The 16,288-nt window shown below is 50.7% G+C and overlaps 1 protein-coding gene across 9 annotated transcripts in view; it reads left to right on the top strand.

Annotated features, from left to right (window-relative positions):
- The first annotated feature begins 44 nt into the window (after positions 1–44).
- ARMH1 (armadillo like helical domain containing 1) overlaps positions 45–16,288 on the top strand; it is a 31,156-nt gene continuing 14,912 nt past the window's right edge. For 6 of the 9 annotated variants that reach the window (XM_073357941.1, XM_073357939.1, XM_073357940.1 and 3 more), the window contains exons 1-6: positions 2,542–2,680; positions 9,508–9,726; positions 10,404–10,472; positions 11,351–11,517; positions 12,438–12,634; positions 14,581–14,665. In XM_073357941.1, the coding sequence (XP_073214042.1) occupies positions 9,521–9,726; positions 10,404–10,472; positions 11,351–11,517; positions 12,438–12,634; positions 14,581–14,665 (724 nt within the window). In that variant the 5' untranslated portion in view covers positions 2,542–2,680; positions 9,508–9,520. Of the gene's footprint in view, positions 80–2,541; positions 2,681–5,527; positions 5,708–9,507; positions 9,727–10,403; positions 10,473–10,692; positions 10,821–11,350; positions 11,518–12,437; positions 12,635–14,580; positions 14,666–16,288 lie in introns of those variants that run through there. The other 3 variants (XM_073357935.1, XM_073357934.1, XM_073357938.1) reach the window with 3 other exon arrangements.

Genomic DNA, 16,288 nt, shown 5'->3' with positions numbered 1-16,288 from the left:
CCATTGGTCGAAGGCTGGGTGAGGACGGCCTGTGGTTTGTTCGTCAGGATGTCAATCAATCTGAAGAGCTGGCGGGGAGGTGAGACGGAGTCGCGTCCAATCGACACCCCTTCTATAGGGCGCACCAGCGCTGGGCGGCCGGGGGGGGGGTGCAGGGTGGGGGTGGTAGGCGGGGGGTACGGGCAGGGAGGGAAGGGCTGGGGGGTGGTAGGTGGGGGGAAGGGCGGGGGTGGTAGGCGGGGGGTACGGGCAGGGAGGGAAGGGCTGGGGGGTGGTAGGTGGGGGGAAGGGCGGGGGTGGTAGGCGGGGGGTGCAGGCAGGGAGGGAAGGGCTGGGGGTGGTAGGTGGGGGGTGCAGGCAGGGAGGGAAGGGCTGGGGGTGGTAGGTGGGGGGGTGCAGGCAGGGAGGGAAGGGCTGGGGGTGGTAGGTGGGGGGGTGCTGGCAGGGAGGGAAGGGCTGGGGGTGGTAGGTGGGGGGTGCAGGCAGGGAGGGAAGGGCTGGGGGTGGTAGGTGGGGGGTGCAGGCAGGGAGGGAAGGGCTGGGGGTGGTAGGCGGGGGGGTGCTGGCAGGGAGGGAAGGGCTGGGGGTGGTAGGTGGGGGGTGCAGGCAGGGAGGGAAGGGCTGGGGGTGGTAGGTGGGGGGTGCAGGCAGGGAGGGAAGGGCTGGGGGTGGTAGGTGGGGGGGTGCAGGCAGGGAGGGAAGGGCTGGGGGTGGTAGGTGGGGGGTACAGGCAGGGAGGGAAGGGCTGGGGGTGGTAGGTGGGGGGGTACAGGCAGGGAGGGAAGGGCTGGGGGTGGTAGGTGGGGGGGTACAGGCAGGGAGGGAAGGGCTGGGGGTGGTAGGTGGGGGGTACAGGCAGGGAGGGAAGGGCTGGGGGTGGTAGGTGGGGGGTACAGGCAGGGAGGGAAGGGCTGGGGGTGGTAGGTGGGGGGGTACAGGCAGGGAGGGAAGGGCTGGGGGTGGTAGGTGGGGGGTACAGGCAGGGAGGGAAGGGCTGGGGGTGGTAGGTGGGGGGTGCTGGCAGGGAGGGAAGGGCTGGGGGTGGTAGGTGGGGGGTGCTGGCAGGGAGGGAAGGGCTGGGGGTGGTAGGTGGGGGGTGCAGGCAGGGAGGGAAGGGCTGGGGGGTGGTAGGTGGGGGGTACAGGCAGGGAGGGAAGGGCTGGGGGTGGTAGGTGGGGGGGTACAGGCAGGGAGGGAAGGGCTGGGGGTGGTAGGTGGGGGGTGCAGGCAGGGAGGGAAGGGCTGGGGGGTGGTAGGCGGGGGGGTGCAGGCAGGGAGGGAAGGGCTGGGGGGTGGTAGGCGGGGGGGTGCTGGCAGGGAGGGAAGGGCTAGGGGTGGGTGGGTGGGGGGGTGCTGGCAGAGAGGGAAGGGCTGGTGGGTGGCAGGGTGCAGGCAGGGAGGGAAGGGCTGGGGGTGGTAGGTGGGGGGTGCTGGCAGGGAGGGAAGGGCTGGGGGTGGTAGGTGGGGGGTGCAGGCAGGGAGGGAAGGGCTGGGGGTGGTAGGTGGGGGGTACAGGCAGGGAGGGAAGGGCTGGGGGTGGTAGGTGGGGGGGTACAGGCAGGGAGGGAAGGGCTGGGGGTGGTAGGTGGGGGGTGCAGGCAGGGAGGGAAGGGCTGGGGGTGGTAGGTGGGGGGGTACAGGCAGGGAGGGAAGGGCTGGGGGTGGTAGGTGGGGGGTGCAGGCAGGGAGGGAAGGGCTGGGGGTGGTAGGTGGGGGGTGCAGGCAGGGAGGGAAGGGCTGGGGGTGGTAGGTGGGGGGGTACAGGCAGGGAGGGAAGGGCTGGGGGTGGTAGGTGGGGGGGTGCTGGCAGGGAGGGAAGGGCTGGGGGTGGTAGGCGGGGGGGTGCAGGCAGGGAGGGAAGGGCTGGGGGGTGGTAGGCGGGGGGGTGCTGGCAGGGAGGGAAGGGCTAGGGGTGGGTGGGTGGGGGGGTGCTGGCAGAGAGGGAAGGGCTGGTGGGTGGCAGGGTGCAGGCAGGGAGGGAAGGGCTGGGGGTGGTAGGTGGGGGGTGCTGGCAGGGAGGGAAGGGCTGGGGGTGGTAGGTGGGGGGTGCAGGCAGGGAGGGAAGGGCTGGGGGTGGTAGGTGGGGGGTGCAGGCAGGGAGGGAAGGGCTGGTGGGTGGCAGGGTGCAGGCAGGGAGGGAAGGGCTGGTGGGTGGCAGGGTGTAGGCAGGGAGGGAAGGGCTGCTGAGTGGTGATGGGGGGGAAGGGCTGGGGGTGGGGGGGGTGCAGGCAGGGAGGGAAGGGCTGGTGGGTGGCAGGGTGCAGGCAGGGAGGGAAGGGCTGCTGAGTGGTGGTGGGGGGGAAGGGCTGGGGGTTGATAGGTGGGGGGTACAGGCAGGGAGGGAAGGGCTGCTGAGTGGTGGTGGGGGGGAAGGGCTGGGGGTTGATAGGTGGGGGGTACAGGGAGGGAAGGGCTGGGGGGTGGTAGGCAGGGTGGGTCGGTGCAGGCAGATGCAGGGGCTGAGGGTTGGTAGGTAGGGGTGGGAGTGGCAGGATGGAAAGGAGTAGGGCAAGGATGGGGTGGATGCAGGCAGTAGGGGAGGGCAGCGGGGGTTGCTCGATATATAAGAATGGCTATACTGGGTCAGACCCAATGATCCATCTAGCCCAGTATCCTGTCTCCTTACGGTGGCCAATGCCAAATGCTTCAGAGGGAATGAACAGAACAGAGCAGTTATCAGGTGATCCATCCTCTGTCATCCACTGCCAGCTTCTGGCAATCAGAGGCTTTGGGACACCCCAGGCATGGGGTTGCATCCCTGACTATCTTGGCTCATTACCATTGATGGACCTGTTCTCCATGAATTTATCTAATTCTTGTTTCAATCCAGTTACAGTTTTGGTCATCACAACATCCCCTGCAACGAGTTCCACAAGTTGACTGCGTTGTGTGAGGAAGTAATTCCTTTTGTGTGTTTTAGACCTGCTGCCTATTAATTTCATTGAGTGACCCCTGATTCTTGTGTTATGTTAAAGAGTACATAACATGTCCTTATTCACTTTCCCAACACAAATCATGATTTTGTAGACCTCTATTGTAACTTCCCTTCATTGTCTCTTTGCCAAGCTGAACAGTCCCTGTCTTTTTAATGTGTCCTGTATGGAGAATGTTCCATGCCCTTAATCATTTTGTTGCTCTTCTCTGCACCTTTTCCCTTTCTAATATATCTTTTTTTGAGATGGGGTAACTAGCACTGCACACAGTTTTCAAGGTGTGGGGGGGGTACTGTGGATGTATATAGTGTCATTATGATATTTACTGTCTTATGATCTATCCCTCTCCTAATGGTTTCTAGCATTCTGTTCGCTTTTTTGACTGCTGATGCACATTGAGCAGATGTTTTCAGAGAACTATCCACAATGATCTCTTTCTTGAGTGATAACAGCTAATTTAGACCCCATCATTTTATAGGTATAGTTGGGATTATGTTTTCCAAAGTGCATTACTTTGCTTTTATCAACATTGAATTTCATCTGCCTTTTTGTTGTCCAGTCACCCAGTTTTGTGAAATCCCTCTATAACTCCTCGCAGTCTGCTTTGGATTTAACTTTCCTGAGTAATTTTATATTGTCTGCAAATTTTGCCAACTCACTGTTTACCCCTTTTTGCAGATCATTTATGAATATGTTGAACAGTACTGGTCCCATTACAGACTCCTGGGGGGCACCGCTATTTACATCTCTCCATTCTGAAAACTGACCATTTATTCTTACCCATTGTTTCCTGTCTTTTAACCAGTTACAGACCCATGAGAGAACCTTCCCTTTTATCAAATAGCTGCTTAGTTTGCTTGCAAGCCTTTGGTGAGGGAGCTTGTCAAAGGCTTTCTGAAAGTCCAAGTACACTATACCCAGTGGATCACCCTTGTCCACGTGTTTGTTGACCCTCTCAAATAACTCTAATAGATTGTTAAGGCATGATTTCCCTTCACAAAAGCAGTGTTGACTCTTCCGCAACAAATTGTGTTCATCTAAGTTTCTGATAATTCTATTCTTTACTATAGTTTCAATCAGGTTTGCCTGGTACTGAAGTTAGGCTTACTGGCCTGTAATTGCCAGGATCGCCTCTGAAGCCTTTTAAAACTCAGCATTACATTACCTACCTTTCAGTTGTCTAGTACAGACGCTGATTTAACACAGTTAGTAGTTTTGCAATTTCATATTTGAGTTCCTTCAGAACTCTTGGGTGAATACCATCTGGTCCTGGTGACTTATCACTGTTAAATTTATCAATTTGTTCCAGAACCTCCTCTATTGACACCTCAATCTAGGACGGTTCCTCAGATTTGTCACCTAAAAAGAATGGGTCAGGTTTGGGAATCTCCGTGACATCCTCTGCAGTGAAAGCTGATGCAAATAATTCATTTAGCTTCTCTCCAATTACCTTGTCTTCCTTGAAAGCTCCTTCAGCACCTTGATTGTCCAATGATCCCCAGATTGGCAGGCTTCCTGCTTCTGATGTACTTAAAAATTATTTGCTGTTAGTTTGTGAGCCTTTTGGTAGTTGCTCTTCAAATTCTTTTTTGGCCTGCCTAATTATACTTTGACACTTGACTTGCTAGAGTTAACGCTCCTTTCTATTTTCCTCAGTAGTATCTGACTTCTGATTTTTAAAGGATGCCTTTTTGCCTCTGCCTCTTTTACTCTGTTGTTTAGCCATGCTGGTATATTTTTGATACTCTCACTACTTTTTTTAATGTAGGTTATACATTTAATTTGAGCCTCTATTATGGTGGGGTGGGTTTTTTTAAAGTTTCGATGCAGCTTGCAAGCATTTCACTCTTGTGACTGTTGCTTTTCATTTCCATTTAACTAGCTTCCTCATTTTTATGTAGTACACTTTTCTGAAGTTGAATGCTACTGTGGTGGGCTTCTTTGGTAATTTCCCCCCACAAGGATGTTAAATTTAATTACATTATGGTCGCTATTACCAAGCAGTTCAGCTGTATTCATCTCTTGGCCCAGATCCTGTGCTCCACTTAAGACTAACTCAAGAATTTCCTCTCCCCTTGTGGGTCCCAGAACTAGCTGCTCCAGAAGCAGTCATTAATGGTCTCTAGAAACTTCAACTGTGCATTCCACCCTGAGGTGACATGTACCCAGTCAATATGGGGATAGTTGAAATCCCCCATTATTAGTGAATTTTCTATTTTTATACCCTATCTAATCTCCCTGAGCATTTCACAATCACCATCACCATCCTGGTCAGTAATACATCCCTACTGCTATACTCTTATTATTCAAACATGGAATTTCTCTTCATAGATAGGGGTGGGTAGGGGAAGGATGGAGTGGGGGAGGTGAGGATGGGTTGAGTAGGTGGGTGCAGGCAGATGCGGGGAGGACTGAGTCAATAGGAGTGGGTGGTAGGTGGGCAGGGTGGGGTTGGGTGAGGACTGGGTGGATGGATGGAGCTGGGGCTCGCTGGGTGGCAGCAAGGGAGGGTGGGATGAGGGCTGGGTTCATGGCAGATAGGGTGACAGAAGTCTGGCAACTCTGTCCATGTTCGGGACATCCTCCCCACTGGGAAAGGAAGTGCTGCCAAACCATTCCAATAAGCCGGAGACCTGCTGGCTTAGTTTGCTATTGGCCTGGCTATGTAGGAGTAAGGCAGAGAGATTCTTTTAGGACTGGAGGAGACACAGTGCTTCATGGAATAACGAGCATGGTGCGAGAGCCAGCCAATCACCCCCAGAAGACAACCACGGGTAAAGGAAATGACCAGGATCTCACACAGCCCCTTCCTCAAAGAGCTATTGGGAGCCATGGGGGAACTGAAGAGGGTGTAGGGGCATCCCAGCTGGGGTGGGGCGAGCATTGGAGGAAATGGAGTTTAGCAGAGCTAGCAAGGGGACTAGTATTAGATGGATTTGGGCATAGGCGCCAACTTTTCCAGGTGCCGGTGGATGCTCGCCCCTGGCCCTGCCCCCATTCCAACCCCTTCCCCAAATTCCTGCCCCACCCCGCCTCTTCCCAGAGCATGCTGCGTTCCCCCTCCTCCCCCATTCCTCCCAGCACTTGATGCCATGAAACAGCTGTTTCGCAGTGCCAAGCACTGGGAGCTAGGGGGAGAAGCAGGGACGCGGTGCGCTCAGGGGAGGAGGCGGAGCAGAGGTGAGCTGGGGTGGGGGCGCAGGGTGGGGATCTCTGCACCCACCAATTTTTCCCCATGGGTGCTCCAGCCCCGGAGCACCCACGAAGTCAGCGGCTACGGATTTGGGCGCCAACTGGGTTAGAGGGAGAGTAGGTACCGGGTTTGGGGGCAAAAGGGTGCTGGGGGTGTCAGTGGGACCAAGGAGAGAGAATAGTAGGGGGCTGCTTCAGCAGGGGGTCTGGAGAAGGAGCAACGGTCATAGAGCTTTAGGGAGGGAGGAAGGAAGGGGCCTGCTGGATCAGTGAGGATTGTGGGTTTGGTGGGGGGGCAGCAGAGTCTTCCCAAAAGTGGAGGGGCAAAGGCCCGCCCCCCCGGTCCCGTCCCTGCCCCATCTCTTCCCCCCAAAGCCCCACCCACGGCTAAGCCAGAGCAGGGCCAGGGAGCTTGGGACCCTCTACCTACCCAGGGTCAGGGGGTCCCAAGAGCAGACCCTGGCCTGCAACCCCGCCTCCTTGGCCCGCTGCCCAGGGCAGGTGGTGGGTCTGCGGCTCCCCATAGCTGCCTGCGTGGCTCTTGCTCCGACCCAGCTCCAGCCTGAGGGCAGGGCCTTGGAGCTGCGCCATGGTAAGAGCCGCCCAGACAGCTGTGGGGAGCCACGGACCCTCCACCTGCCCTGGGCGGAGGGCCTGGGGAGTGGGGCCATGGGCCAGGGGCAACTGTTGGGCAGGCACCACTACCCCGGGCAGCTGGAGGATCCATGGCTCTCCACAGCTGCCTGGGCTACTGGGGCCAGGCTCTAGCTGCCGGCCTGGCCGGGGGGCAGAACCTCGGAGGGAAGAGATACGAGCAGGGGTGGGGACCATGGCGAAAAGTGGATGGGCCAAGCAGGCTGTAACTTGTGCCAGGGGCTGGGCAAGGCTTGGAATCTGGTGGGTGCAAAGATATCTTAAAACCACTTTTTCCTTCCCATCTCCCAACTCATCCAGGGCTGCACCTCCTAAACTCAAGGTGCCACTCACAGCTACCTAGTGAATAGCCAACAACAGTTCCTAAATCACCTGGGTTTTCCTTAGAGTCCTCCCAACAAAGTACTGACTTGGTGTCCAATCCTCTAAGCTTATCTGATCTAGCGAGATGAGTGAGGCAGCTCATTGAGTAGCTGGACCGGACAATTTGGAGTGAGGAGACTTGGTTCTGTTCTCACTCTGCCACTGAGTTACTGTGTGAGCTTGGGGCAAGTCTTTCCCCCTCTCTGTGAATTTGTTTCTGTATCTGTAAAATGAGGATAATAAGAATACTTACCCCTATTTATAGGGCACTTGGAGATCTTTGGATGAAGAGCACCAGATATGTGCATAATATTATAACAGTCAGTCTGGTACCATTATGTCCTCAGTTAGTTGTATTGTGTGATCATTTTCAGACCAACTCTTCTCCCCAGCTGGATAATAGGAAAGCACCTTTTATTCCTCAAATCCTCCTGTCCAGAGGCTGGTGATGGTGTTTCTGAACAGTGAGGATTATTGCTGCTTCCTAATAAAAGCAGGATAAGAGCACACCATCAGCATCTCAAACATAAATATGGAAATGTTAATTTAGAATCAATTTTGGGATGCTTCAGACTGTTAAGTTCTTTTAACTAGATTTCTGTAGAGGACATAGGAGCTCTTTATGGGCCTGTAAATTTGATGCAAACCGTCTCTGTGAAATACTCATTCCCTCAACACACTAGTTGTTCTCTCAGTGTCAGTCTTGAGCCTTGCACATAATGTTTCACAAATATTCTGTAAATCACTGGAAAAAGCTCATGAGACTGTGAAATATGACTTTCGACAAAGGGCTCCTAACAGGCCAGTCTCCCATCAGCACTAACATTTGTTATGGCTAATAACACTTCCAATCACAACTATTTTGGGAAAACTGATTTATTTTAAACCTTGTCCTCCCTCAGAGGAGATCCTGAATACACTCTGCCAAGGACACAGACTCCTACAAACCACAGACTGTTAATTCCCTAATGAAATCCCAACTCCTCTTAACCCAGCAGAATTGTTTCTTTATCCAACTTTCTAGGGTGATTGTTTTTTTTGTTTTTAATTTTTTTAATACACTTAACTACAGAGCATTTCACCTTTAGGTCATTGGTTTCAATCCGGTGCCTTTTGTGCAGTCAAGTTCCTAGTAGACAAGTGCTAGGCACTTTACTGATAGGAAATAGGCATGGACCCAAACAGACCTAATAGATTTAAACTAAACTGAGAGAAGCCCTGAAATAAGTGTCCAGACAGGGTTTGCATTGGTTTAACTAATTTGCTTTTAAATTACACCTTAAATTAAACCATTGCAGCTTTCTCACATAGACAAGGCCTCAATCTCAGCAGAGGGGCCAAGAACGGAAAGAGGCAAGGACTGAACTCTCTGTCATCCACACAGATGAAGCGTGTTGACAGGACTGTGTGGAGAGAAGCTTGCAGTATTTCTGCCTGTCTTGTACCTCCTTTGGCTCCGATTCTACAAACACCCATGCACTTGCTTAACTTTAAGCCCCACATTGGGACTACTCACAAGTTTAAAGTTAAGCATGTGTGTTTGCAAGATTGGGACCGATGTGATTAAACCATCTTTATCTTCCAGAGCTGTCAATCTGCACTTTTTACCAGAACTAATTACACCAGAAAATTTGTAAATTTTGGGGGGAAGGGGGAGACAGAGAATGCCCAAATATGCCAAAGAAATTCGGCAAAATGGGTATCACTGTATTGAAGGTCACAAAGTCAGTTGGGATTTTCTGTAGCTGCCCTATTCCTTGGATTATTATTTCATTTCTCCCCCCGAATTTATTTAAAAATGTGCCGTTGAAAGCTCTCGGCACTTGAAGAGAAATTAAATAATACGACATGACCTAGGACAAAAAGGTTCAAAATGCAAAAGCTTCCCAAATCCACCCTTTCATCGTCAAGATCCTGTGCATCTCTGCTCTTATTTCATCCTACTTACCCTCTGGCAGGGCCTGTCATGTGATCAAATATTCAAGCTAGCAAGAATCTGAGATTAAGAAAATTTGTAACATTAAAGTGCTTTATTCATATCTGGGAGGGAGACTGCTCTTGGGGAGATGATCTTGTGGCTCAATCAGGAGATCTGGATTCTAATCCCAGCTCTGCCCCAGATTTACTATGTGGCCTTGGGTAAATCAGTTAATTTCTTTATGCCTCAGTTTCTCCAGATGTAAAATGAAGATAACGGGAATAAAGGAAGATTAAGATTACATTAATCAATGTTTGTCAAGTGCTTTATGATCTTTAGCTGGAAAGCATTCGACAAGGAGAAAATATAATTAGGGCTGGTGTTACTCATTTGTACAGCCTACATTTATCTTTAAGGATTTCTATAACCTCTCTCTCTCCCCTGTAGGACAGTATTGATCATGACTTCCACAAAGGAGCAGGCAGCCATCAGCAGACTGATGGGGTTCTTGCAGGAATGGGACAATGCTAGCAAAGCTGCTCGTAGCCACATTCTGGGCAATTTCATTAAGGCAAATCAAGGAAAGACAGGACCAGAGTTGGAGCTGGAATTCTCACAGGGAGCCAGCTTGTTTCTGACCCGCCTAACAGCATGGCTGAGGCTCACGTATCTACTTCTTTGGGATGCCAGAAGAGGTGGTGGGGCAATCGAGGGGAAGATTCTCTTCCAAATGTTCTTTTCCCCCAATATGATTTAAGGTCGCCCCTCTCTGTGGAAATACCTGAGTCCAGTCGTTCAGGGAGAAGAGCTTGACCCATAAAAGCTGGAATCTGAGGGAAGTTCCACACCAAGGGTATTATTGGGTTTTAAATTACACAAGATTCCCCTTGTTTTCTCCTTCCCCTCTCACAGGTCCTATATCAGGACATCCTATCCTTCTAGTTGAGGACAAAATGTAAGCTCCCTGCCAAGCCCATCAATTCTACAGGCAGGGAGTCACTTCACACCCACTCTGGGGATGAGCATGCTGCCTCCTTAGTGGTTTGCAACCCAGCTAGCCTGGAAAATTAAGGCCTGTGCCATTTCTAGGCTGACCAGATAGCAAGTGTCAAAAATCGGGACAGGAGGTGGGGGGTAATAGGTGCCTATGTGTGAAAAAGACCCAAAAATCAGGACTGTCCCTATAAAATCGGGACATCTGGTCACCCTAGCCCTTTCCCAAAGACAGGTTCCCCAGGTGCAATGCCACACATTGCCACCAAGCTACCAGCCAGACCAGATGCAGTGACCAGGTTTAATGTGAAAAATTGTCTCAGTATTTGCTCCTTAACATTGTCAAACAGCTACATGTATGGAATATACCTAGATCAGCAGCTAAAGTCCATTGGCATCTTTTTGTCAGCTGCAAGCAGGTGAGTATTTCTATGTCACTTCAACAAGAATTATTTGGGTGGCTTTAACATCCCAGAGTTGTGCCAGCCCAGGGTGAGGATTGTGAGGTGAGGGGCCAGTCTTAATATTTTACTACAAGGATGGTCTGGGAAAGGGCAACAGTCCATGATCTGTGCTTTTGAACACCCTGCTGTCAGCATGTACCCATAACTGGCCAAGCCTCTCCTATCTCCTCTGCAGGTCTCTGGATCCCCACAGTCAGTGAGCCTCCTTCATGCCTGGAGACTCCCACACACACTCTTAGTGGGCTGTGCAGTTGGACCTGTTTTGAATTGTGTCCCCTGGGCAGCAGAGCCCAGTTTTGGGAGGTCAGATACCATGGAGATCAGCGCTCTGTAGAAATGGATAAATCAGTCATGGGCAGGTGGGAGGTGCTGCATATGTTACTTCACACAAGGCTGGGCAAAGCCAGGACTCTTTGTGCTTCCCAAGAATACTGTAAATATTTTATGATGTTGCCTATGCTATGCAATTGCTCAGTGAGTCCCCCGTTTCCCAGGAGTGGTCTGATTGCTAACACACTAGTTAGGGATCCAGTGAGCACCCTGTGTATGGAGACCCAAAGTTCTCTGTGCACGTAGGTCAGTATCCAAATGTGGACAATCAGAGGTAAATATCTCACCTGGTAGCCTATTGGGAGCACATCATACTGACATGTGGGGCCTTCACATTTGGGTTCCAAGTCAAGCTTCTGGTAGCTGTCGTCTCCGTCCGGGAGCTTAGACACAAACTGGAGGCAAGGAGGTAGGAAGAAGGTTCCCAGTAACATGGAGATCCGAGGAAGGAAGATTTTGTTCCAAGTGCTATATTTTTTGCTTTGTTCCCCTCATCTCTGTAGCCACAAGTATCTTATTGAATTTCTGGAGGTTGGAGGTGTGCTGACTCTCCTGGAAATACTAGGGCTGAACCAACTGAAGGAAGAGGACAAAAGAGAGTCAATAAAGCTACTCCAACTCGTAGCAAACGCTGGCAGGAAGTATAAGGAGCTCATTTGTGAAAGTTATGGTAAGTGCCATGCCATCCGCATTCTTTATCAAAGGAATGGGGTTACATCCATTTAGGCGAGTCTGTACTCTCTGACCTCCAAACGTCAAGGGCTCCTTACAGAACTGAACCTGTTCCTTTCACTCTATGAGAGTCCTAGTGATGGAAGATTATTTTATTTTTTCTCTTGTTGAAAGGAGTTCAGAGTCCCAGCCGTTGCTGAGTGGTTACATTTCATCCCCCTTCTCATTTTTAATGAGCATACTTTTTGTACAGTATTTTTCCTTTGATGTATTACAGCAGTCATGCTGGTGGCAACTACTGTGGCTAAGGTTGCAAAAGAGTTTTCATTATAACCTGCTGTGTTCACCCACTGCTACCTCTCCAAACTTTCCCTCTTGGGCCTAAATTTTTTTTAATTGATATCTATTGAGAAATCAGGAATTTTTCTGAAAAGGAAAAGCTAGATCTCTTCAGATGTTTCTGAAGACTGGAAAAAAATAAATGCTTTTCCCATTGTAAAAGGGAACCCACCACTAAAATCAGTGACAGATGCTCAAGGTTTGGACAACTTCCTCAGCAGTGAGAGGAGTGGGATGGAATCAGTAAAGTGATACTCTCTATGCACCATTTACCTCAGGGGGCCAGATTCTTTATTGGTGTAAATGTATGTCATTCAATTGACTTCAGCAGCATTTTGCCCTTCTATACCAGCTGAGAATTTGGCCTATTATATTTTAAAATCCATGTAATAGCTACTGATAAACTCACAAGAATGAAGATTATTCCCCATCTCTACCTCTCCAGCAGCACTGATTAAAATGGGACAGTGTTTTTGATTGTCTGGATTTCAATAAAATTTCCAAGTTTCTGTCTAACCTCAGATGTGTAACCACTTGGGCTTTCCAACTATGCAACTCAGTAAATCTTCTTATACACAGGTGTGCGATCAATAGCTGAGTTTTTGGCCAATTCCAAGTCCGAAGAGACTCAAGAACAAGTGCAAATTCTGTTGGACTCTTTAGGCCATGGCAATCCAAAGTATCAGAACCAGGTATACAAAGGCCTGATTGCTTTGCTGCCATGCACATCCCCCAAAGCCCAACAGCTGTCTCTGCAGACACTCAGGACTGTGCAGGTGAGCAGAACGGGATGTAATCAAACTTTAGCCCATGCTTTAGTTTTATCAGAACACTCTGTTTCATAATGAATCTATCATAAGCTGGAGGCTAAAGGTGAGTGGAAATCCTGCTACAGTTCTTGCCTTATTAAGGAGCCCAGAGAAGAGCTTATTGCATCCACAAGCACACTCAGTATATACTCAGCTGATGTGTCCTAACATGTCTAAGGCTGCATACCCTGTGTGGATAAGCCAATTTGAAAGTTCCTTGTTGAGGTAGTACTGGATAAGAGAATTCTGAAGCAAGGATCCTTTTGTGCCCAGTTGCATGTCATCAGCACAGTGTGTGCTCTTCAAGTTCCCCAGCAGTTCCTGAGTCTGAGAACACACTGAAAAGGAATGAGGTGCACAGAGCTGTTTTCTGTCTGATTTGGATAACGAAATCATGAACAATTCTCCCCTTAGACTTTTCCCTCTCAGTAACACAGATGCTAAACTCCAAGGCTGTGTGTGAGCAAGTGCTGAGTGTATAAAGGCTGCTACTGTTGTTTACATAGTCCCTGCTCCATCAGGATCTAATCTGCTGCTTTTAAATAAATTGAGTATGAAAGATATTTTATAATTCCTCTTCTCCTCCAGTCTGTTACTTATTGTGAAAGCCTAGTATGAAAATATGACCTCAGCTGTAGGAGAGGACATGCCTCTAAAGACGTGTCCTGCTCTTACTCCAGGGAACTCCAAAGGGAATGGCATACAGGATTAACTATAGGTTTCAGAGTAGCAGCTGTGTTAGTCTGTATTTGCAAAGAGAAAGGGAGGACTTGTGGCACCTTAGAGACTAACCAATTTATTTGAGCATGAGCTTTTGTGAGCTACATTGTGCATCTGACGAAGTGAGCTGTAGCTCACGAAAGCTCATGCTCAAATAAATTGGTTAGTCTAAGGTGCCACTAGTACGCCTTTTTGTTTTAGAATGAACTATATAGTCTTTAGTGCTACTGTTTTCAATCCTGCACTTTGGTGTGCCTTTTTTTTTTTTTTTAAATTGAGGGAATGGGGTTCTGGTCTTCTGACCCTTCTTAAATTCTCCCTGGCCTGGAAATATGCACTTACATAAAACGTTTTAGCTATATGTTAATTACCCAGACTAAGAGCTAAGCTGTGAGGTAGGTAGCAGCTCTGATGCAGTCTGCTGCTCTTGAATTTAATTCTGACAATCTCCCATTTGAAATTTCAGTCCCTTGTCATCAAGGAAGGGGGGGTTGCCACCCCCCCTCCCCAAATCTGCAGGACCACGGATCCTTGACCTTTGAACATAAAATGTCTCTCTCGCTCTCTCCTGTTACATACCACATTTTATATGAGAGAGACAGAGACACACACCCTGTTAAAATCTCAAAGCTATTCTTATGCCTCAGTTAGCTGGAGATCAATGAACCTCATGCTCAGGTTTGAGGAGTCCTGAGAGGAGGAAAGGATTTTATGGGGATTTTTAAAGAGTTTGTCTCCCTTTTCCCCACACTTTGTATAACACTTGTCTTCTTTCACTGTAAGCTCTTGGGGCAGGGGACTTTTCTACCTCTTTGTCTAGCCCCAGAGTAGTGGGGCCCTGATCCTGATTGGAGTCTCTGGGTACTGCCATATTACAAATATTAAATAATGGTAATTAATAGTTTGCTGCCCCAATAACTGCAGTCCTTCATCTGAGAAGCATAGGGCTAGACTGGGCAACCACCACTACACTGGTGAGCACTTACATGAGGAGTCCTATTCAAGACTAAGTGCTCACTATCCTGAATGATGGTTGCAGAATCAGCCCCAAGAGGCCATTTCCTTGAGTCTCAGAGCACAGTGCTGTGTGCAGTTCTCTGTATCCTGAGGATCAAACACATGTGAATATTTCAGTGGGCTGCAGAGGGGAGAGCTGTGAGGAATAACACCCTGCTTGTTCCTTTCCTTGTCAGGTGATCGTGGGAGCAGCCCATCCCAGCATTGTGGATGCTGTGTTGGGCGTGCTGAGCTCTATGCACTTGGAAGTTCAGTATGAAGGTAGGAACCACATCCCTTATGCTGTCTGCTGAGGAGGAAAGCAGACGTTGGAGTCATTTCTGGGGAGGTTCTCAGTGAGCCTGTGAAGAGTCACTTCAAGGCAGCAGCCGCAGTGTCCTCAGAGCTCAGCTCAAGCAGAGTGTGTGAGCACTGGGCTGGGTGGATTTGCCTTTCGGCTGCTCACTGAGCTCTAAGGAATTTAACGGACCTGGCAACAGGTCCCTGCCTTTGGAAAGGAAGACAGGCAAGTCACAAGGGCTGAAGGCGGAGTGCCTGTTACTGCACAGGCCAAGCAGTTGGGTGCAATACCAGGTTGCACCCCGGGCTACCCTCTGATGAGGGGTGGGTGGTTTGTAACCCAGCTGTGTGTTGTCAGCACGCCGCCCCCCAGCTCCAGCCTCCTTGCCGGGCTGGGCCCGGCCCGGGGGTGTTGCTTGTGCAAAGGCTGTGCGTGTCTCTGGCTTTTCCCGTCCTACCAAGGAGGGCCGATGGCTCCCGTCACTGGTTTGCAGGAGTGGGGCTGGGGACGTGGGTCTCCACAGGCAGGTTAACGAGCTATGCGGTGGCTGCAGGCTGGCAAAGCCAAGCTCTGGCAGCAAGGGCTGGGGACGGCAAGGGCTGGGGACAAAACCACGTGCTCTCTGCTGCCCCTGGGCAGGCTGTACTGACCATAGGGGGTGGGGCAGGATCCCCTGCAGGCTCCAGGCAAAGGCTGATCTGGCCCCCGCAGCCCACCTGGGGCAGCTCAGCAGCCCTTTCACTGGCCCTTTCCTGCAGGCAAACAGGAGCGACCAGCGGCCCGAGCCCGCCTGCTCCGCCCGAGGTTCAGAGTCCAGCACCTGCGGGGTCCCAGCCCGGGGGCATCTCCTGTGCGGCCCTGGGTAACCGGTGTGTGGAGCTATGCCCAGAGCAGCTGTGGAGACCCCGGGAGCCACCGCCCCTCCCAGAGCTGCATTCCAGGGGCTGTGGCCTCAGCTCGGAGGCCGGGGCTCCCCTGTGCTCTCAGACCTACCTGGGATGCTCATTTGCATGCCCATAATGCATTGCGCATTGTGACCTGCATCCCGACTCCCTGGTCCATGGAGTGGGTTTCCTCCCAGAGACCCTAGTTCCGAGGAGCAAACTCGCAGTTTAATTGGGCCAGAGCAATAGGCTGTAGAAACAGGGATTTGATAGGTTCGGTCACAGAGACCCCCTTGGGACTGGCACCTGATGTGCTGAAATTACCTCAGAGTCTGTTTTCCCTGCCAGCTTTGGACTCCAGAACCCTGCATTGTTAAGCCAGACATGCATACCTGCTGCAACACAGACCCTGGGTCTGGACCACACCCCCAAAGCTGCAGACTTTAGGTAACCTGCTGAGCAGTTTTCACTTATCTCCAGCACCCAATTTCCAATGGGATCCAAACCCCAAATAAATCAGTTTTACTCTGTATAAAGTTTATACAGGTTAAACTCATGAATTGTCCACCCTCTATGACACTGATAGAGAGAGATGCACAGCTGTTTGCTTCCCCCAGGTATTAATCACTTACTCTGGGTTTAATAAACAAAAGCAATTTTATTAAATATAAAAAGTAGGATTTAAGTTGTTTCAAGTAATAACAGACAGAAAAGTATGTC

This window comes from Lepidochelys kempii, chromosome 8, assembly GCF_965140265.1.
Source record: "Lepidochelys kempii isolate rLepKem1 chromosome 8, rLepKem1.hap2, whole genome shotgun sequence".
Lineage (NCBI taxonomy): Eukaryota > Metazoa > Chordata > Testudines > Cheloniidae > Lepidochelys > Lepidochelys kempii.
This window is presented reverse-complemented; position numbering and strand designations above follow the sequence as displayed.